General features: G+C 49.1%; 2 protein-coding genes across 9 annotated transcripts in view; one reads left to right on the plus strand and one right to left on the minus strand.

Annotated features, from left to right (window-relative positions):
- Window positions 1–846: 846 nt before the first annotated feature.
- On the plus strand, window positions 847–14,016 carry TGM4 (transglutaminase 4). Its single transcript, XM_030009611.2, has 14 exons — window positions 847–991; window positions 4,032–4,211; window positions 4,355–4,461; window positions 4,786–4,915; window positions 5,549–5,667; window positions 7,097–7,204; window positions 7,765–7,939; window positions 8,458–8,596; window positions 8,853–8,956; window positions 9,806–10,057; window positions 10,649–10,996; window positions 12,377–12,546; window positions 13,053–13,189; window positions 13,680–14,016. The coding sequence occupies exons 1-14, from the start codon at window positions 976–978 to the stop codon at window positions 13,819–13,821; spliced, it is 2,127 nt and encodes a 708-aa protein (XP_029865471.1). The 5' UTR covers window positions 847–975; the 3' UTR covers window positions 13,822–14,016.
- A 1,166-nt stretch (window positions 14,017–15,182) lies between these two features.
- ZDHHC3 (zinc finger DHHC-type palmitoyltransferase 3) overlaps window positions 15,183–21,954 on the minus strand; it is a 36,184-nt gene continuing 29,412 nt past the window's right edge. For 7 of the 8 annotated variants that reach the window (XM_030010401.2, XM_030010393.1, XM_030010394.2 and 4 more), the window contains one exon: window positions 15,183–18,712. In XM_030010401.2, the coding sequence (XP_029866261.1) occupies window positions 18,470–18,712 (243 nt within the window). In that variant the 3' untranslated portion in view covers window positions 15,183–18,469. The remainder of the gene's footprint in view (window positions 18,713–21,954) is intronic. The other variant, XR_003922849.1, reaches the window with a different exon arrangement.

The following is a 21,954-nucleotide window of genomic DNA, read 5'->3' on the forward strand; positions in this document are numbered from 1 at the left end:
TGCCATGAAGGGAGACACTGGGGGGCTGAGGCTGCTCCCATGGCTGAGCCGCCTCTTCACTCTTGGGTATTTGGGGACATGTTTATATCTCTTTCTGGCCACTGTGCCCATGTCACTGTTGGCCTGTGTGCCACCAGCTCTCCCCTCTGTGGGATAGAGTCATCTCTCCATCTTTGGTCACCCTGAGGACTGGGATGGCAGTGGGGCACGTGGGGTCCAGCCACCTCCCAGGCAGACATCTCTGGTACAGCTGTCGGCAAAGAGCAGCCAGCAAACAGCTCCTGATCCACCTTGTATATTGCTCCTCCTGGATATGGCCTGTTTCTCCTCTTTCCCACTCGGTGCCCCCACTGGACTACCTCCCCTGGCATCCGCCTGGCCCTGTGGAGAGGGGGCCAGTGCCAGGATCCTTGGGTTTTCTAACCCACATGTGTAAACGCTGGATTTTAGCCCACAGCTTCAAGTGCTTCTGTTCCAAACATGATGACAAAAATCTCATTAACTTCAAAGAAAGTTAGTCTGGTCCTAATGGGAAACTCTCTTTTCCTAAGAATTCAGTGTTTGTGGGCTGCCTTGTAAAGTTAGCCCTCGCGTTGCAGTCCCATTAGGACATAGGTGCATTCTTGTTACTCATCTAGTCCATGATTTTACTGTTTGTCAGTGAAGGGTCTGTCCACTTGTCATCTGATTGTGCAAATCCACCTTCCATGTGAGTCGGGATTTAAGTTTCGCTGTTTTTCAGTGTCTGACTATGTGCAGAGGGAGTTGTAGTCATTTTTTTTTTTCCCATGGGAACATCCCTTCTCTAAACACCTCCCCTTGGCAGTGGACCTGCTGACACCTCAGAGCAAGACACTGATAAAAAGGCAAGCCCGTCTTCCTTCTCCACATTCAGAAGGAAGTGGCAAAGGCTACTCAGGAGCTTAGAAGCTGCTGGCATTGCAGGCATCTCGGGTCGAAACACTGACAAGAACCATGAGTGGTAACGCTGGTGAGTTTTTAATGCTCGATATGATAGCCTATATTGGATGTGCAGTTAGGCAGGTCTCCTACAGGGAGGATGGCAGCTCCGGCAGAGGTGGGGGGGTTTCCTCACCCCTCTGACTGCTGTGGGTGGCACCTTGGGGAAAGGTCTTTCGGTGCCACTGTGGCTCGTGGGGGATAGGTTTGCTCTGGCTACGCAAATTCTGATTTTGATGGACCAGCTGAAAAATGCAACTCACTTTTCATCAACCTGTAGACATTGGGCTCTATTGGTGATAATGGGAAAGAAATGTGGCTTTTCTAAACTTGTTCTGTGTCAAGGTGAAAGGAATTTCTTTCTTTCAGGCTACTTGATCATGTAGATTATTGCTCTTTAGTGATGGCTGATACCATCTGACAGAAGTTTCAAAATAATTGAAAAGGGGATTTATTTGGACTTGAGGTCCATCCTATGGCCGTCCTGCCTGCCTTATTGTCAGAAGATCCTGCACCTACCTAGAAAGGTGCCTGAGTCGCTCCTGTAGCCACTGCTGAACCACCACTGCTGGCTGTACTCCTGGGGCCAGCCCAACCCCAGGATGCCCCAAACCCCTGGGCTTTGGGGTGTAGCTGAGCAGCGGGGTGTGCAGGCTGGGTGCTGCCTGCCACAGAGCCAGAAGCAGGTCTCCACAGGCGTCGGGAGGGGAAGAGTGTCCTGACACCACTCCGAGCCCCTCCATTTCACACCTCCGTACTCTGAGTACGGATGAGCTGAAGTTTTCCAGGAGGTCTTGGGCAGCAGCAGCTTTGGGATGTGATCTCACGTCTCTGGGATGTGAGGGAGTGCATGCCTGGAGGTTGGGCAAGGATGGGGAGTAAATGCAGGTGTCCACATTCTGCTCTCTCTTTCAAAACTACAGTTCTCATCCTATTTCCCTGCTCTCCTTCTGAGCAGCCCTTATTCCTGCTGAAGCCAGGCATGCTATAAACACTCTGCTCCATATTAATATTTTTTTTAAACCCCATCACCTCATCCTCTTGGAAAAAAGGCCCTAGATCCTTACCAGTGCAAAGCCTTCATGTCCCCATTTTTGTTCTGGGTGATTGCTGTGCTCTCGAAGCTCTGAGCCTCTCCCCAGGCAGACAGCAATGCGATGGGGCCAGTAGGTTAGTGTAGGAAGGAGCTCTATAAGTGATAAATCATGGAACTAGGAGATAAAAATACTGCCTCGACGTTTCTTCTAAAAAAAGGAAAAAATAAATAAATCTGACAGTGTTCGGAGTCTGGCCAGCCCCGGGAGCGAGCGCAGCCAGGGCTGCCTCTTGCAGCTCGAGCCTCCGTCCCATAAGCAGGTGCATTCTTGGCGTGCTCAGCTCTGCTATAAATCATTAATTTCCGTGTTGGCAAAGCGGGTTGCCTGCAGGCAGCCCAGCCCTGTGCCCCAGGCAGGAAGCAGAGCAGGAATCCGAAAGTGGCATGCAGGGGCTGCCCGGGAAGGGCGGGCTGCGGCCAAGCCCCCTCGGATGCGGTGATGGGCGCACCGCTGTCTCGCTCCACGGCATTTCTTGGCACGGGACACCGCACCAGCCCGATCGCGGAGAATCACAGGTGTGTTTGCACAGGAAAAAGTGCAGCGCGATTGATGGGCAGCGCTGTGTGGGGACAGGTCTTTGGCCCCATGCTCTGCACTGTCAGGGCATATTCCAGATGATGTTCAGAAACAGGGGGTGGTAATGCAGTCCCTAAGTTCGGAAATGCTGGGAGGATGGGTTCCCCAGGGCCCTTTCCTACAGCCATCCTATGCATTCAGCTCCCACATCCCTCCGTAGCCCTCTCCAGTCACCAGGTCTGTTTTCTGGTAGCTTCTCAGCCCAGCACCGGGGTTTCCATAAGGAACAAGGATGACCAGCTTTGGTGACTGGAGATTTGTTTATGCTGGGGAAGACCTATTTCCCCTTCCTCCTTCTCAAGAGGGTTAAGCAACTTCATCTGAATTTTTTTTAACATATATACACACACCCTCCCCCCTCTGTTGTGCAAAACATCAGCCTGAGATTGGCATCTGTCAAGCAGCAAGCAAACAAAAAGCACTTGAAAATGAAATCAGTTAATGAAAGGTGATGGTCAATTTCAACTCTATTTGCTATACCACCGATAACTGTTATGTAATTAAGATAAATATGTTTTATATAGTTAGTAAGAAGAAATACAGGGAGGTGGTCATCTGGTGGGGATCCATGGACTGTCCGTTCACTTTACTCAAGGCTGCAGTTGCTGTCGGGTGCAGGTCGCAGTGAGAAGCATGCCAGCCTGCCTGGGATCCGGCCCTGCCTGTGACATCTCTCATGATGCTGATGATCTCAGCAGATTTCAGCCTCCTTGATGTTAGGGATGGCTCTTGTTGATAGTCAAGTTAGCACAGTTGCCTGGTACCCTGCAAATCTGTCAAGACATTTGATAAATTAATCCCTTCAACCATTATGCCTTTGACTTGCTAATTTCTAAGTTACGATAAGCCATTTTAAATTTCCTGACTCTCCCATCTCTTCATCTGAATCACTCATGAGCCAAGTGCTTTTAAGGTATTGTTACTCCCTACTGTTTACACGGAATTAATCCTTTAAGGATATGTAACGGGCAGGTACAAGGCAGGTTAGACACTTCCAAATATAGCTCAGCCACGTTCTGGCATGCTCCGGCTTTCCCTGTCATACCTGGGCAGCCTCCCAAAGCCTGACGCAGTGATGCTGTGTATAATATAGTATATATATTATACGTATTATATTTTATATACTTTAATGTATTATTGTATGTTAGTATATATTATTATATTACACAATATGATACTATACTATATTTTATTTTATTTATATATATGAACTGTTTTACCATCCATTAGTTGTGGTGGTCCTCAACGTGATTCCTTGTGCTAGATCACTGGACACTGAGATGTTTTGATGACTCACAGGGCTCCATTAAGAAGAAGAAAACTGTCTTTGCTGAGCAATTTACCATCGATCTCCCCCCTTTTTTTTTTCTTTCTCCCTTTCTGCTAACGACTTTCAAGGGACCGATCTGAAGGTCACTGGGATTGACTTTCTCAAGAGCCAGAACTCCAGCCTGCACCACACGGATGCGTACAACATCAAGAACCTGGTGGTGCGGCGCGGGCAGGCCTTTCAGCTCCGGCTCAGCTTCAGCAGGGAGCTGAAGGATGCTGACAAGCTGGTGCTTCATTTCGGCATCGGTAAGCAGGTCCCCCTTCTGTGGCCGTCGGGCAAAGCGGGAGAGCCCCAGCAGCCTCCGGCTGCCTGTTCCTGCTGCCGGGCACTGCACGGTCGTTGCAGACCTGTGTGACCCTCCCACATCTCGTGCTGGGTTTGTTTCCAGGCGAAAAGCCAATGAAAGTCAGGGGGACCCTGATGTCGCTGAACCCGAGGCATGAGAAGGATGTCAGCGGGTGGCAAATCTCCATCGTCAAGAACAGCGGCAAAGAGGTAAAGCCACTGGGCAGCGCTCCCGCATGGAGGGCAGCAATGCCAAGCCCATCAGGAGCTACAGAGCAAATCCTCATACCCCTGACCTGCTTTCCCTTAGCCCTATAATTTTAGGTGGGCAGCAGCCTTGCCCTGTTTAATTCATTGCTCCCCCACCGCGCATGCAGAATGAGCCCCATCCTGCTGCCTGCCCCTCTCTCCCTGCATGGACCCCCGTGGCCGCCAGCTTCGGCACTCAAGCTGGTCCTGCGGTGCCATGCTTGTGCCGTGCCTGTGGCCGTGGTGGAGAGTCCGCCATGCCGTCTCTCCTTGTCACCTCCCTAGTGCCTGCTGTCTGTCACCAGCTCACCCAGCGCCCCGGTGGGAAAATATACCCTGAACGTGAAGACTGGGACTAACATTTACAAGCCTGAAAACGATGCTGTCTACCTTTTGTTCAACCCTTGGTGTGAAGGTGAGTGGTCCCGCAACCGAGGGTGATAATTACTGCTGCCAAGAATTATCCCTGGGAGAGCTTCTCCTCACATTTTTCCTCCTACATACATTGCTTTTTCCCCATAAAACACCGCAAGCAGCGTCCTCACAGAGCCGGCAGAAACCTGGGCAATAGCAATGAGCCAGCTCCTTGCTGGGGAGTCCCCAGTGCTGGGTTAAGGGACATCTCTCTGCCACCTCTGTTTGCACCTGAGTCACCCCTCTGTTTCCCTGGGCCAGCACAAAGGTTAACTGAGAGGACCGAGTTGGCTTAAAATCCAGGTAAAAAAATACCCAGACAAAAAAAGGTGCGTTGTTGGTTGGCATCAGTCCCCCAGTTCTCTCTGCTGTCTGCCTAGTCTACTAAAGTATTTTTTCAGAAAGAAGTGTTTTGCTAAAATGAAAAAATGGTCATATAGCAATAGTCCTACAGGAGTAAAATAAAGAGTAGTCTTATAGGAAATTCTCCCACTATAGGAAAAAAGTGAGTGCTGCACAGTCATCATTTGGTGTGAATGTTACAGCGTACCAAGTCCCCCAGCTTAGCTTTCCAAGGAAAATTTGGTATAGTGTGTGTGCAAACCAACTAACATCTGAGGTTTTTTTGCTCCAGGCGATGTCGTCTTCCTGGCCGATGAAGCGCAGAGAAAGGAGTATGTGCTCAACGATACAGGCTGCATCTATGTTGGGTCTGCATACAGCATACACAATAGACCCTGGAATTTCGGGCAGGTAAAACGCAGCTGTCATGTTGGTGTTATTACCCTTATTCGCTCTTTCTCCCTTAGGCATTCATTTCAATGAATCAGACCTATAAACTGTTTAAGCCCATGAGTAGCTCAAAGCACTTGAATAATCCTGCCAGCTTCACTGGGAGCGTTCACCTGCTTAGAGTAATCTGCATGCTTAAGCGTTTTCCCCAGCCACAGCTGGAGAACGGGGTTTAATGGCACATTTATAGTCAGATCACGAGACCCCTGGCAAACAACGTGGAAACTGCGGACAGAGCATTTCTGGTTGAAAAAATTCCCAGAAGGAGTCCTCCCCACTCTCATGCAACACAGTAGCTGTTGGTAACCAGCTCACGAGCCGTGGAGAGGCCTGACGGGGGGGAAAAAATATTCTGATTATTTACCTGTTGCATCGTGATTGGGAAAAAATAGGGGAAAAGCACTGGCAGAGGTTGTCATTGTTCAAGTGGTGCCTTCACCGACTGCGAGGTGAACTGTTGGGTGCAGGACACCATCAGCCCACCCTCTCAGGAAGGGTGTTCCTCCACGCTGCCTCTGAGATAACTCCAGTGGAGTGGAATGACAAACTGGCTTGGCCTAGAGGTAAGAGGTGGATGCCAGAGCAGGTTTATTTGCACTCCGTAGAAAGTACACAGGCACCCAAACAGAGCATCCTGCACCCTATCCAGACAGACTTCCCCACCAAAAAATGTTGGAATCTGGTTTTTTTTCTTCTTGTTTTATAAGTCTGTGATTTCAATCTGCAGGATACATCTAGCCCAGCAAAAGTGCTTGTGCTGATGCCTTTTCCACAAAGGGGCCAAAGGGCATTTCCCATAGGGCTGTTCCTATCCTAATATTTATTCTGCTGTTAAGCAATAAGAATTGATATTGATATTCTGCCAAGCTTCGTTGGATTGGATGTTTGACATCTCTGTGAATTGGACCTCAGGGAGCTTTATCAGCAATTGCTAATTAGGAATCTTTTGCTGTAATAATCTGCATTTATGTACCTTTTTTTTTTCCCCAGGGTTCATTTTGTACCTCTGTCAATAGACTGAGTATCTGTAGTGCACTTCTTAAATTTTCATTACTCTTGTGAGTAATTTGCAGGGCTGCAGGGAGATGACGTCAGTGACTTTTAGGACTACTTACAGGAGTAAAGTTTGCTGGGTCAGGTTCCAGCTGTCTTTGCAAGACATGCGAGATGGGCTTTTGTCTTCCAAGGTGGGGTTTCATTTAAGCCGTTCCTTGGAGAGGACAGCTTTGTGAAGCCCTGTAGGCTTGAAAATTCAATATCATAAAGGAAGTTTAGAAGTTAGGACTAGTCAGACAGTTTCCTCCAAGTACTTAGATAGACTTTGTAGTGACTGAGCAAATTCTGGTTTAGAGCGGTGTATAAAAATGTCTCCACTTTCTCTCCTAAACAGTTTGAGGAACTCATCTTGGACACCTGCATGTATCTGCTGGACAAAAGCAAACCCAAGCTGAGCAATAGAAAGGATCCTGTGTTTGTGTCCAGAGCCATGTCTGCTTTGGTATGTCTCTCTTATAGAAGTGCTTTGCCCCTCCAGCTTTCCTTCCTCCTTCTTACTTGCTCTTCTTTCCCTGGGGCCTTGAACACCATTTCAGGATGCATCTGAAATGGGTTCCTTTGGGAAACCACAAGGAAAGAGCCAGAGGCATTTTTGGGTGGTGGGAAGAATCGAGCAAAATACAGCATCTCCCCATCTCCAGAGCTTGCCGCTTTCCTGGTGGTTGTCCTTCCCCAACAGCTGCACTGGCAGGGCCAGCACAAGGCTTGTGTTTTGGGGGGCAACTGCCCTCTGTGGTGGGACCCTTCTTGGAGCCATGGGGTTTAAAATACAAGATGCAGAGTACATTTCGGCTGTCCCAAGCAGCAGTGCCACCTCCCTCTAGATATCCAGGTGGAGGGTTTCCAACTAGGGGGGTCCCCAGCCAGCACCAGCAGCCTTGCTGGGTGCCACAGGTCTGTGGAGCACCTGGGGAGCCACAGGGTGGGCAGAGACCCCGGGGTTTAAGCCTCATTCAGCCTAATCCCCATATTTTTCTCCTTTGCATGTGTTTGTGGCCACAGGTTAACAGCAATGATGACAGCGGTGTCCTGCTGGGGAACTGGTCAGGGAATTACAACAGTGGGACCTCCCCTATAGATTGGATCGGTAGTGTTGCAATTTTGCAGCAGTATTACAAAACGAAGAAGCCGGTCCGTTACGGTCAATGTTGGGTCTTCGCAGGAGTCCTCACTACAGGTAAACAGTGAACTGTCTCCCTTCTCTGATCTCCTAATTACTGTGATAGTAAGCCAAATTACCGTGCCTCTGAGCGCTGGATGTGGCAGGGTCTGTCATGTAAGGAGAGGCTAAGGGAGCCAGGACTGCTCAACCTGGAGAAATGAAGGCTCAGAGGGTCTTACCCATGTGTAAAATACCTGACAGGAAGGAGCGGGGCAACAGAGCCAGGCTCTTCTCAGTGATGCCCAGTGACAGGACCAGAGGCAATGGGCATAACCTGAAACATGGGAGGTTCTGTCTGAACATGGGGAAAAAGTTTTTTTTCACTGTGAGGGTGACAGAGCACTGGCACAGGTTGCCCAGAGAGGTTGTGGAGTCTCCCTCCTTGGAGATAATCGAAAGCTGTCTGGACACAGTTTTGGCCACCTGCTGTAGAGGACCCTAGGTGGGCAGAGGGGTTGGATGACATGATCCCCAGAGGCACCCACCAACCTGAGTGATTTTGTGACCCTGTGTTTTGTCTGTCTGTGCCACAGTCATGCGCTGCTTGGGGATCCCATCCCGCTGCGTGAGTAACTTCAACTCGGCACATGATACAGAGGAGAACCTGAGAGTTGACATTTACCTGAACGAATTCGGAGAAAAGTTGAACAGGATGTCCTTCGACTCCATCTGGTATTGCCAAAGGCGGCTAACACTTCTAACCCCTGTGCCACCCCGCAGCACTACGTTTCCCAGTCCCAGCAATTCCTTTGAGAATTTCCCTACTGCTTTGGGTTTGCTGCCCGGGAGAGAGAGAAAGCCTGGGGTTTCACAGGGTTACATGCAAATCCCCATTAAACCTGCCCTTACTTAAGGATTAAGGGAGGAGATTGCGACTCTTCTGGCTGTAACAGCTCACTCCTTTTCTTTCCAACCCAAATGCACGCAGGAACTTCCATGTGTGGAACGATGTCTGGATGAAGCGGACAGACCTGCCGGAGGGGTTTGATGGCTGGCAGGCAATCGATTCAACCCCTCAGGAGCAAAGTCAAGGTAGGATTTGCCTAGAAAGGCTCTTCTGCAACTGCTGAGGGAGGCAGGGACATTTCATATGAAAACCACGCTCCCCAGTCAGCAAAGCACGTACTCCCCATGTACAACTTCACGCACTTGGGCAGCGACATCCTAAAGCTGGAGATCTCAGTCCTGCCATCTTAGCCCAGGATAGGAGGAATGGTGTTTCTTGGCAGGCAGAAAACCAACCCTGTAGGACATTGTGGGGACATGAATGTCATTTCAGAGGTTAGAGTGCACAACTGGAAGTCAGAGCTAATTTCTCTTTCCACCATCCTCTGATTTCTTTGGTGAGGTTGAGGACTCAAAGCAGTCTGTAGCAAGAGGTGCCACAGCTTTCCCCAGTAAAGATGCTTTCTGTAGAGCTTTCCTCAGGAAGTCATGAGTCTGTTCATTGGTAAATGAGAGGACTGACTGTCAAAATTGCTGACTACCCTCCCTGCACAGACGCAGGGAATTCAGAGGCGGGAAAGAAAACATTAATCCTCAAGGCTGTGCAGAAAGTGGGGTATTGCAAGGAGATCAAACACAGGTGGCTGGACTCGGTTGACTCCATTACCGAGCCATGATTTCCAAACCTTAAAATTATTTAAGTGAGGGAAAACACATAAAAGCTCTTACCAGACCTTGGTCACCTATAAAAAAGCCCAAACAGCTATGGGATAAGTGGGGGCTTTTGGAGTTCATCACTGAGTTGGAGGAATATTTACTACTAAGAGTCAACTACCATGGCCACAGATTCCTGCTTGGGAGGGTCCGAGGGTGGAACAAAAATTGGAGGGTCTGCTCATATTTGAAAAAGCAAATGGTGTTCAATGCACTTTCTAGGTATTTTCCAGTGTGGTCCATGCCCACTGAAGGCTATCCGAGAAGGGGATGTGTATTTGCCGTTCGACAGCAAGTTTGTGTACGCGGAAGTGAATGCTGACAAAGTCTACTGGGTCGTTAAGGAGGTGAACGGCAAGGATAAGTACACCAGGATTAGCACGGAGACCCAAGGCATCGGCATGAACATAAGCACAAAAGCCGTGGGGCAGGACAAGCGAGAAGACATCACTGCGCAGTACAAGTTCCCTGAAGGTGACTGCCCCTATCCTCTAAAGTCGTACCAAAGAGGAGACCCCTGGCCGTGTAGGTCACCCCACAATGCGTGTTTTCTCCAGGAGAAAACCGCAGGAGTAGCTGCAGTGGCAAATCCCGTGTGAGGCCTGGAGACCTGGGGGAGGCAGTGCTGCTCCTGGGTATCTTCATGCCCACAGTGACACCCATAGGCTGCTCTTTAGGGACAGGTGTGAGCAAGCTTGCAGGCCGTGAAAGAAACGGGCTGAGCGGCCAGCCTAGTGGTCAGACTCACTGTTGCTTCATTTATTCATCTTTTTGTCTTTCCATTCCCTAGATCATATTGGAAACAAACAAACAAAAAACCCTCCGCATTAGGCTGTAAAATTTAAGAGCGTCCATCCTCTAAAAGTGTCTCTTTCAGGAAATTCTTCCAGTCTAAAATGCTACAGTTAGATCTGGTGATAGTGTAAACCAAGAAGGTCTCCTGAGCAGAGGCTGGAGGTGCCCTGACATCCTCTCTGCTCAGCAGCAGAAGCATAAATAAAGGGCAGGTGGCTCTGGGTGAAGAGACTGAGATAGAGCTATCACCCCTCTTTTTTCTTCATCCAGGCTCCAAAGAGGAAAGGAGGGCCATGCAGAAAGCTTCCTCCTTCATACACCCTTCGGGAATGACACCTCGTGCATCCTTCTTGTCATCTGGGCCCACAGATGAGGTGGCCTCTAAGCCTCGGGTCCTGCATGAGGAGGTCTCCAAGACTGGTCTCCAGCTTGAGATAACCAATAAAGCAGCTTTGTATCCTGGCAGTCCCCTTGAACTGGCCATCACGGTGAAGACCTCTGCTCCTGGGAGCTGGACCATCAATCTTGCCGGCTCCTGCCAGCTGCAGTCCTATACTGGGAAAGTTGAGGCCAGCCTTGGCTATGTCAAGGAGACCGTCAAGCTTGAAGGCAAATCTGGTAGGCACGGAGAGCTTACTGTGTTCTATGGACTATTTACTGTGGCAGTCTGGGGTTTCACTCCAGCTGGTTCCCAATAGCTCTGCTGTAGGTCACTGCATGGCTCTGTACAGCATGAAGACCAGAAATTGCCTGCCTGCTACCTACCTCTCTTGTTACTGCGTGTGGGAGTCTCGGTTACAGACTGGGATCCCACCGAAGCAGGGACCAAAACGTGAAAGCCCTGTCCCTGCTGCAGCTTCAACAAGATGGTTAGAAATACATCAGTGTGAGCAGAGAGACGTTTTCACGGTTTGAGCGAGGTGTGCTGGAGCATCTCCCTCCCACCTTCACTGTGTAAGCATCAAAGATGCCACCACAGGCTTCGGATGCATCTGTATGGGTCAGGTCCCTCATAGGATTTAGATGGCTGGAAATTTCAGCCTTTTTTTGTTCTTGTGCTTGCCACTCTAATGTTGATCAGCTGGTGCTGATGCTGGTGAATGTTATTTTCTGAATTCTTCACCCAAGCAAATTTCAACCTCATGGCTGTCTGCCTGCCTGATTCCAAGAGCTGTTTGCTGTTCATTGCATATTTTTGAGCGACCTGGGTTGCATTTCTGATCCCCAGTGATGTGACTGAAATTTGCTAAACAAGAGACTAATGAGTGATGAATAATTAACAGCACTTGCTCATTCCAAGTGTGAGTCACTCTCGCAAAAAAAAAAAAAAAAAAAAAAAAATCCTTGCTGCTGGTGATTGCTGAGTGTTTTCACGCATATACTGTGGCTGTCAAAATGCAGCAGGGTAGGACACAAAGGTAGCTACATACATTTAGAAAGAAGGACAGGCATTTTTTTTTTTTGATTCCCAGAGGCCACGAAGCCTTGCAGCTAAAGCAACATTCAGGCTCCAGCGCTGCTGACACTGGGACTTTTCCAAGCCACTGGAAGTTTGTCCAGGCACTTAAATATAAAATCTGAAGTGAAAGGAAAGCTGCTAATTTTACAGAAAGCACTGGCTCAGAGAAACCCCAGGGGACACGGGCTTAAATGTACCCAACCTCACTCTCCTCTGCCTCCTCCTGAGTGCCGGGGCAGGGGGGGACAAGGGCTGCCAAGATGCTGATGTGAAACCGAGCCAGTGCTCCGCTTGGCGGGTAGATGGTGTGGGCTCAGCCACCCTTCCCGTGGGCTGAGCGTGCCAGGTGCCACCCGCCTGGCTGGAGCTTCCCCCCACGGGGACACGGCCCCGACGGGCCCCTGGGTCTAGCTGAAAGCAGGATGGTCTCGGCAAATACATCTCATCCCACACCCTAGGACACCAGCCACCAGAGCTGTCTTTGCCACCCAATTCCTGGGTGTGTGATGAAGCACTGAGTTGTGTTTTCTCTCCTGCAGAGATGCAGGTCCCTCTGAAAATTGCAGCTGACACATACATGAAGACACTGGCCTTGGTGGAAGATGAAGTGCTCATCCATGTCACCGCCATTGCTGAGGTCCAGGGGATGGATGACAAACTCACCAAGGAGACGACGATGAGCTTCGAGTACCCCCCCATCACCATCCAGGTGAGGCAGCTGCCAGCCCAGCTCCTCGGGGATGAGGGTTAAAGCCCTGCTCACTGTAACACCATGGTGGTGGTAGCATTCCCAGGGGGGATCGCCCTAACAGCTGCCTCCTGGGATGCACCATCCTTGGCGTTTTATTTGGCTATTCAACCTTTATTTGAAGGTTGAAAGCAACCATGAACTGAAGATTTTATAGCCCCGTCTAAAATGGGCAGGCAGGGGCTGCTGGAGGGAAGGGGATGGAAGAAGAGAGTTTGTACCGGCCCGTCTCTGATCCCACAGCTCCACCTCCTGAAGGAAAAAATGTGTTGAGAAACCAGAGAGAAGAGCTGGAAAAACAGCTGGCAAGGCAGAGCATGCAGTGCCATGGGAGGGTGGAAAGGATATGAGGGGGTTGTCCCCTGCCATGCTGGTAGTGAGGAGCAAACCTGCAGCAGCTCCAGCATCTTTATTACCCCTCTGATGCCCAGTATTTGGGTTTGTTTCTCTCTTTCCTCCTCTGCCAGATGCCAGAAACAGCCAAGCTAAACAAGGAGTTCACCTGTGCCTTCATCTTCAAGAACAAGCTGAACATGCCCCTGGACAACTGCAAGCTGCTGGTGGAGGGCTTGGGCCTATTTAAGATGGCGACATTTGATGAGGGGTAAGGAGATGAGCCCAGTATGAAATAAGCCTGGCAGGACTCCACTTTTTTTTTTTTTTATTTCCCTTGACAAAGCAGTTAGGGGATTTGGAGCAACAGGGCCCTTTGCAAGCTGTGTTCAAAACCATGCCATGTTTGGGCGCATTCCACGCAACAGAAAGACCCACACAGAGGTTGATGTGCTCAGGGTATTGGGGCACAACAGGGGCTCTCCTCCGGTGCTGCCTGGCCAGCATGAACACAGCTGCTTCCTTCAGAGCCCAATTTAGTGTTTCAGCAGTATGGGGAAGTCTGGGGAAGGTCCCCAGGATCACTGGGACCACCAGCCATCGCCACCGTGCCAAGCCCTGCTTGCTGCACATTGGTCACGGGAGAAGGGAAACACCCACCCTAAACACATGCAGCAGCTATTTCCTTAGGCAAAATGATTCGAAAGTAGCAAATAAGAACCATAACTCAGGCTGGGACTTTGTTTTTTCTTTCTCCTTAGAGATGTAAAGCCTGGTAGGATCATTAAGTCTGAAATAATATGCACTCCGACAAGACTAGGAGAGAAGAAAATAGTAGCCAAGCTAACCTCGACTGAGATCAAAGGGATCTCTGTGGAGAAGACCATCACCATCACTGCATAGGATCGGTGCCTCGGTGGGCGTAAACAGTGCCCTCACGTAGCACTGCTGTGTGTCTCAGGCATTTCTTGCCTCGATTGCTGGATAGTACTCTTTAAGAGCAAAAATCCCATTAAGCTAAGGGAATTAAACTGACCTAAAGGACACAGTTGCGTTGATTGCAGTTAATTGTGGTTCAATAAAGACTGTTAAAATCAACTGCGTGATCGGGTTTTATGATATCACCGGGTTGGGATGGCTTCGAACCTGCGAGGGGATGTTCCCACCTAAGGCCAGGGATTGGAGCTCGAGAAGGTGCCAACTTCAGTTGGTGGTGGGCATGAGCCAGGGGCTGTTTTGCAGCTGCTGGGCTGCCAGGGCCAGCAGTGCTGTGGTCCTACGTGGGAGACCACCCAGGGCCCTTGCTGCACCACGGGCTGCAGCACAGCTCAAGAAACATTTTAAGCAAATCCCTCCTGGGCGATTCCCTCTCCCTCCCAGCTGGGGAATGTACTGGCACACACCTTTTTTTGCCTTTAGACAACAAAAAGAGCAAACCTGGCACAGCCCCCCTGAACGCCATTTTTCATACATCTTCCTACGCCACACAATTTCTTTTGGAGGTTTTCAGGCATTTTTGGAAGAAGTACCATCTCCAGGAGCATTACCAGTGCTTCCCTAGAGAAGTAAAACCTCCGTCCTTCCCCTTCCACCCTGAACGCTGCTGGATTACAGGCAGGACCTACCTTGACAGCGGTGTACATCTGGAGCTCTTCCAGCCACAGACGTGTTGGAGACAACAGCTGTGCACAGCTGGAGGCCACTGCTGCACTGCACACCCCAGCACCTCCTGAGCCTGCCGGCAGCAAGGGATTGCTCTGCCCCACGGCATTGCCGCAATGTGGCCAGCAGCAGTCAGGCACTGGGGTTTCCAGCATTTCCATGAGGAAAAGGGAAATTGAGCCTCACAGTAGGACAGGGGTTTATTTATTTGTTTATTTAAAAGGCAAATGCTCAAGCATTAGGGCTGTAGAGTGGAAAAAAGAAATGGTTATGTGCAAGCCCATAAAAAGGGGAGGAGGAAAAAAAGGGAGGAGGAAAAAACAAGGGGTTTGACCACTCCCTTGTGTTTCAAAGATTTGGGGAACACCCGGAGGAGCGCCCAGGCGGCTGTTGGGCCACAAAAGGCGGTCAAGGCTGCCCCGGCCCCCACCGCCCCTCTGCCCACCGCGTCCCGGCACCCTGCGGCAGAGCTGGGTCCCCGCAAAGCCACCTCCTGCAGTGGCACGCTGGGGAGCAGGAGCCCCTCTCCGCAGGCAGAGCGGGAGCAGGGTCTGTGTGTGTGGTGCCCGCCGGGAAGGGAGAAGCATGTGGTCCTTGGCAGATGAAGTATTAGTTCTTTAATAAGTACAATAGCAACAGGAGGCATAAAAAGGTGTTACAAACAGCAAAATATATATATTTTCAAGAGATGTAAATTCTTTACTTGCATAGAAAACCTGCTGTAGAAGACACCAGATAAGAAGCACAAGAATGCTTTCCACGTCTGCCACAATGCTGTCCATCACGTATTAACATGCTGGAGCAGTGATGGTATCTCCAGCAGACCATATCACACTGAGCAGTATGGGGGGAGCATCTTCCCGGACCCCCCGCGTGCTCCCGAGGGTCCCCTTCCCTGGGGCCCAGCGAGCCGGCTGCAACCATAGCAGCATGGCCTGAAGCTGAAGGCACGATTTAACAAGGGCAAGGAGTGTGTGGAGGGAAGGGAAGGAAAACGGTGGGTTTGGTTCCAATTTCCTGAAAATCACCTTTGGTCTCAAGCTACCAGGTAGTCGTTAAAGAAGGAGGTTTACACTAGAGCTGTGGATAAAACAGAATTTTCCAACTCATGAAGACTTTTGCAATTTCTGACGGTTGCCACACTATACGGAGACAGAGAGGAGATACACTGAGGGGTACTGGGACTTCAGGGGGGGAAGAAGAAGAGGGGGACAAGGGAGACCGACAGCCAAGAGACACCAGATTTGCTGGATGCAGGAGGTCACCCGGTTGGGTCTGGGGGGCGCATCGGAGCCGGGGCTGGGCTGGCTGCCCACAGCTCTGCGTAAGGCACAGGGACATGTCCCCATCTCTCAGCTGGACCGTAACTGCACTGTGGGAGAAAGGGAGACAGCTGTTCTGGCTCTCACCCTCCTCTTCACACTGCTTTCCAGCTTCAGAAAACAAACCCAGAAATGCCAGCACCTGAGGAACAACACGAGAGGTGGGAAACAGAAGCAAAGGACGCCTGTCGTCATGATGAGGTGAACCAGGTTTGAGAATAGAGGAGGAAATACGCTGCCTCCATCCGTGCCTACCCAAAGCCACGGAAGCGGGGTCCGCGTCCTGAGAAGCATCACTGAAACACAGCATGAGGGGGTCTCTCCCAGGCTGACAGCCCCATGCGCCTGTCTCAAGGTGATTTTCAGCCATTAACTAGTTTCTCCCTGCAGGACCCTGTAGCACCACTTTCACTGCAGACGCGGCACCTGAGGCAGGGATGTTAACTGGATGCAGAGGCCGAGCAGCAAGCCAAAATTAGAAAATGTGAGCTAAAAAGGGCACCCTTACTTTTCCTCCTTTGACACCCCTATTGCTCCGTATAGGAAATCCCTTATAGATCTGCATACGTCCCTTTCCTGTGAGACGCTGACAGAGAGGAACGTAGGCTAGTGCAGAAGTAGGAGAGCTTCTTCTCTCACTATGACACTGCTGCACAGGGCAAAGACGTTCAAGACCTCGTGTCTAAATGACATGAGAGGACACCTCAATTCCCCCCAAATGCAGGGTGTTTCCCTTTACCTAAAAGGTTTTTATGAATAGACAGTTCCTAATGATTTTTTCTATATCTATTTTTCATTGACAAAGAGCAGACATCCAGAGGGGACAGGGGATGGGACGACTGTTCGGAAATACCCCCTGGGTTTTAGCCAAGCTGTGCTCCTCAGTCACGGCACTCCATTTGTTCCCAGTCCCTTTGCCAGGGAAAGGGACTGCTGTGGCAGAGGACAAGTCCAGGAGAGAATCTCGTGCCTCCACAGTAGCCCTGAATGTCACACCATTCATACATACTAAGATGCTTTTTGGGGGAAAAAGAAAAAAAAAAAAAATCTTGCACAAATCCCATTTGGTACTGTTTCTATAAATAAAAACTTCATACAGGTCTTTCACAATACCATGCTTTCATCCCCCAAACCCGTGTCTCTTACTTTCGAGAGGAAGGAATTATCTTTGCTCCATGTTACAGGGGAGGGGGAGATAAAGTCAAGCAGGTCTTGTCGGGGGAAAGCCAGGAGCACCTCTGTAATATCCTGCAAAATCTACTGACAAGGGAGACAACAGGAAGAAAAAAAAAAAATCTGAAAAAACGGTCTAAATTAAAACTACACTGACATCTGGAGCATGCCAAGTGTTTGTAGCGTATCTGAATGCAGCAGCTAGCGTCACCCCTGCCTGATTTGCTGCAACTACTGCCACCTGCAGCAACGCCTTCCTTGAGCGATGTGTGCTCCTTCTACAGGTTCACCAATGTTCAGCAGGAGCTGGCTGCAAAATTAGTGTAAGGAAACCCTGCGTAATGGCAAGTACTAATAGGACAACGTTAAACCCCAGTAAGATTAAGAGGCAATATTCATTCTCAACTAACTCTAGCTATCAAGAAAAGAAAAGGAGACATCTAAATTAGACAAGTCAAATGGAGAGAACCAGTACCTCCATCACCAGGGTGCTCACATGTCCCTCTCTTCTTTGACCACAGAAAAAGCCCTGGTGCCTGGCCTAGACCAGCTGCCAGCATTCCAGGCTGCAGAGTTTGGCCAGGCAGCTCCCGCTCCATGCATCCTACCTGCTAACAAACCGCAGCCCCAGAGCAAAAGCTTCCCCCCGCCCCAGCAGCTCAACAACCCAGCCAACATTTGCCCGCTCTCAGCTGTGCTGGTCACGGGCGAACGTTCCCGCCGGCCTGGCACCACCACCAGCCCGCCAGCTCCGACGCTGCTCAGGCAAGCACCACCAGTTTTGGGCAGCCCCATGAGCACAGAGGGTTAAAATTTACACCTGGAGATATTTCGGAGCCCAAAGGAATTACACCCAGGGCAAGCTCGCCCATCTGCTGCGTCCGTAGCCCCGTATCCCACCTCTGCTAAGACCTGAGCACCAGCAGCTTTCACAATCCAGAGGCAGCATCCATGGGATGAGCCAAAAAGGATGCGTTTTTCAAGAAAAACTTCAGAGCCGGGCTAATCTGGCCATTGTGCAGGGCTTATCATTTAGCCCTCCAAAGGCTGCAAGAACAAAAGACTAACCAGACTCCTTAGGACTGCACATTTCTGGGAGCTGGGACCAATCTATTTGACAGTCATAAACTTTCCTTGAAGACCAAGTAAGAAAAGCTCAGTAAAGCAGTTGATGCAGGTCCAAAAAGGAGCTTATGAATCTCATCACTTACAAAGCTTTCTCTGGAGATTTGCATTGTTTCTGCTAGTGCTGTACCTAGCTTCCAGATAAATACTCCTGAATTTTTGTAACGCACCAAAAGTATGTTAAAAAACAACCCCTTAAATCTCCAGCACAAGTAGTTATTAAAAAAACAACCTGAAAGCTGCTCCTGACATCGTGGAGGATGCTTTGCTTATTCATGTAACACTTGGACGGCAACATCTCGAGCGAGAAACTGCTCGATTTCTTCTTGGGTCATTATTGCAGACGCGGGAGCTGCTGCTACCGCTTCGGCCGGTGCTGGGCTCTTGCAGCTCAGGTTCGAAAAAGGGTTGAACCAACCCAAGGAGAAGGCACCACCGAATGCCAGCTTCATTCCTTCCCAGCCACTGATCTTCTCCCAAGTTGGCTTCTGATTCTTAAGACGCTCGATACCCTGCAAGAAGAGAAGAGTTTTGGGTCGTCTCACATTTATAGCAGGTATTTGGGCACCAACCGCTGTAGCACGTGCAAAACTGCCTATCTATAGCCAGGATGTTACTCAAGTTTTAGTTAACAGTGAAGATGGACGTCCTGCGTTACTGAAAGTTTCATCCCCAAATTTAACAACAAAACCCTAAAACAAGACCAAATTCATGGACAATCTGAATCTCGGTGACTTATTTCAGTATCAGTTGCTATTTATTTTTATGGTAAAGAGACAGCTTCTGAAAGGCCATCCTTTTTGGGAAACATGCACCTCTTCTCCCATTGCTTTTTGAATCTCTCCAAGGAGTAACAAAATACAATTAGAACTTAAAACTTCACCTTATTTGGGCATTTTTACAATAGTTCAGGTGCAAGCAAAATACTGCAACTTCTTCCAGCAACCGGGAATTTACCGCAGCCATATCCAGGCTTGTCACTAGAAGCTGACATAAGAACAAGCTTACTCTGTGCTAATTAAGAGCAAATATTTAAGAAGGCAATTTCCATTCAACAAATTGTCAAAGACAAATCACAATGCAAGCTGGATACCCGCTGGGAGGTGAGGAAATCTGTACGGGTGGAAGTGGAGGCTTCAAAATGGGACCAGAGCCATGGTCAATCAATATTCTGATTCATTCTCCCTCCCAAGAACACCACTTTTAGTAAAGCAAACATTTTGATTGTATTTAAATAACAGATCCATCAAATTTGGGTGGCGATATTTTTTTTTGGTAGTCTTCTCCATGTAGAAATAAGGAATGAAGAAAAAAAATTTTTTTTTTTTTTTAAGGCTACCGCTATGTGAAATTGGGCACAATTTTTTATGCCCACCTTCTGTATCATGTATAGAGAGGAGTCAGATCTACAGCTGCATACGATAAGCTCATGATGACATGTAGAAACTCTGTTCTTAGAGAAGCAAGAATACTGGTTCCAAGTTTTGAGACACTCAAGGAAAGGAAAAATGAGTAAATTTAAAAGAGCAGTTTTAGAAGAGCTATGAAAAATACACTCATCACATTCTAATACTGCAGATCTTCCCTAATGACCCACAAAACATTTCAAAGCTTTGCAGGGGGGAAACAAATACACACAACAGCTCAGCAGCACCACAGCTGCACTCAGTGTAAGCCTTGTAAATAACACGACATTTTAGTACAGCGGCAGCTTGGTTTTGCAATAACACTGAGTCAGCATGAGCAGGCCTGGGAGAAAACACACCATAAAAACACCGTGCAAAGCTTTTGTGAGCTTCATTCATGCCCCGTTTCTCGTGCTGACGTAGGAGAAATCCAGCAGCGAATTTGCAGAAAGAAATGACGCAATACCAAAACCGAAGTCTTCAGGGTTGCAATTTCGGGAAAAACTCAAGCCCTGAAGGACAAACGTGCATCTTGCAACGCAAAGCACAGGCACGTGTCCCTTCGCTCTGCTCCCAAGCTCGCAAATGCGCGGTTTCGACTGTTCCAGGGAAAATCCCTTGCAAGCTCTGGCCCCTTGGGATGCGACGCTTGGTGCTGCCGCGGCCAGTGCCTGTCCTTACCTCCCTGCTGGGCACGCCGGGAGAGGAGCAGTGCTCGCGCACAGCAGAGCGGAGCCTCGGCAAAGGTTTTTAGCACTACCATGTCCTTTTCCTCCGGGATACTCCGGTTCCAGCGCCCGGCGGCTGTGCAACCAGGAGGCAGACGCTTTTGCAGCTTAAAGCAGAAGACGACCTTTGGCTGTCGGCTGTTCCTTAGCAAACTGCAGAGGTTTCTAATGCGTTAGTAACAAACCGGCACCGTGGCTGCGGCACTTATTGCGTGAGTATCTAGAGAGAAGGAAAACAAGTGGCACGGGGCAGGAGGAGAAACAGACACCAAGCATTTAAACCCTTCCCCGGCACAAGCTTTAACCCTGCCCTCAGCCAGCTGCATAATTTGTTTTGATCCACGCTGCCCTCTACATCAGGAATAAGGATCTTGAACACTTCTGGGCAGCAACCCCTCTCTTCCCTCCCCAAAAAACATCGTTCACCTGCTCTGAACAGTGTCTGCTAACCAAGGCAAATAAGCAAGGTCAGGCTGAGGTTGTAGTAATGCCAGATTAGAGAGCAGTTAATCAGAGCAGGCAGGGGAGTACTTTCTCTCTGCCAGCCTGACCTCACTAATCCCTTCAGGGCACGTATTGAAAATAAGCCGAAGTTTTAAAAATTGTTTCCTGGTCTAATTTTGGCTGCCTGCCCCACGGTCAGTGGGGCGTGAGGTTTTGCCTTAAAAAAAATTCAAGGGGGATGGAAGGAATGCACAACTGTTGAAGACATTTCACTACTGTTCAATGAAAATTTTTTTTTTTTAAATATTTACCCAAAATCTCTCACCAGTATTTTAGAAAGTGAGAATTTTGTATTTCAGATTAAACCAACACCTGTTTCTCTTTCCCATCATGCAGCTACTTCACTTTAAAAAAGTGCTCAGAAAGCATCATCTGTCACTATTCCAAATTACATAATTTTGAACAAATACTGAAAAGAGAAGACATACACAGAGAAATACCAAATACTGGACACTCCCATTTCAGTAAGAGGTACAACGTTGCCAACGCGGGGACAGTAAGACAAGGTCGACCTGTTACCACTGTGATGCTGCAGGATATACCCTGCTTTGCCTACCATTGCCCTCGGTATCTGCTCCTCTGCAATGCCAGATCTGCAGGACAGCTCTTGGGTGTTAGAATACATACATTAATTTCTTTCAATACACTTTTAAAATCCAAAAGGAAAGAGCGAACAGAAGAGGCAAGCTTTGTAACAATTTGTCCATTAAGGGGAAGACACGGGAAGCACCGCTGTCAGAAATCACCATTAAGGCAGACTTTCCCTACAGCAGTTTCTTGCACTCATTCCTGCTTGGAGCAGCCCTTAGCTTTTCAAAAAAGAAGTACTCTGCCTCTGATCGAGTTTGTCTTCTTGGCCACACTAAAAGAGAACTAGCACCTGAAATCAGGTAGTCCTGCCCGAGAAAATACTTCCCATGAGCAAATCGGTAAGTCTGCCTTTCTCATATTAATACTGACCCACATTTAGTATCATTCAAATTGCATCAAATTGCACCGCCAAGTTGTACAGTGCCAAGTAAAACCGAGGACCCACGCACACGACAGGTACCAATGGACATTTGCTTCTGCAAGCTCTGATGACGCCTCATTTAAAACGAAAACTGTTTGACTGCA

This window comes from Aquila chrysaetos, chromosome 3 (genome assembly GCF_900496995.4).
Source record: "Aquila chrysaetos chrysaetos chromosome 3, bAquChr1.4, whole genome shotgun sequence".
Lineage (NCBI taxonomy): Eukaryota > Metazoa > Chordata > Aves > Accipitriformes > Accipitridae > Aquila > Aquila chrysaetos.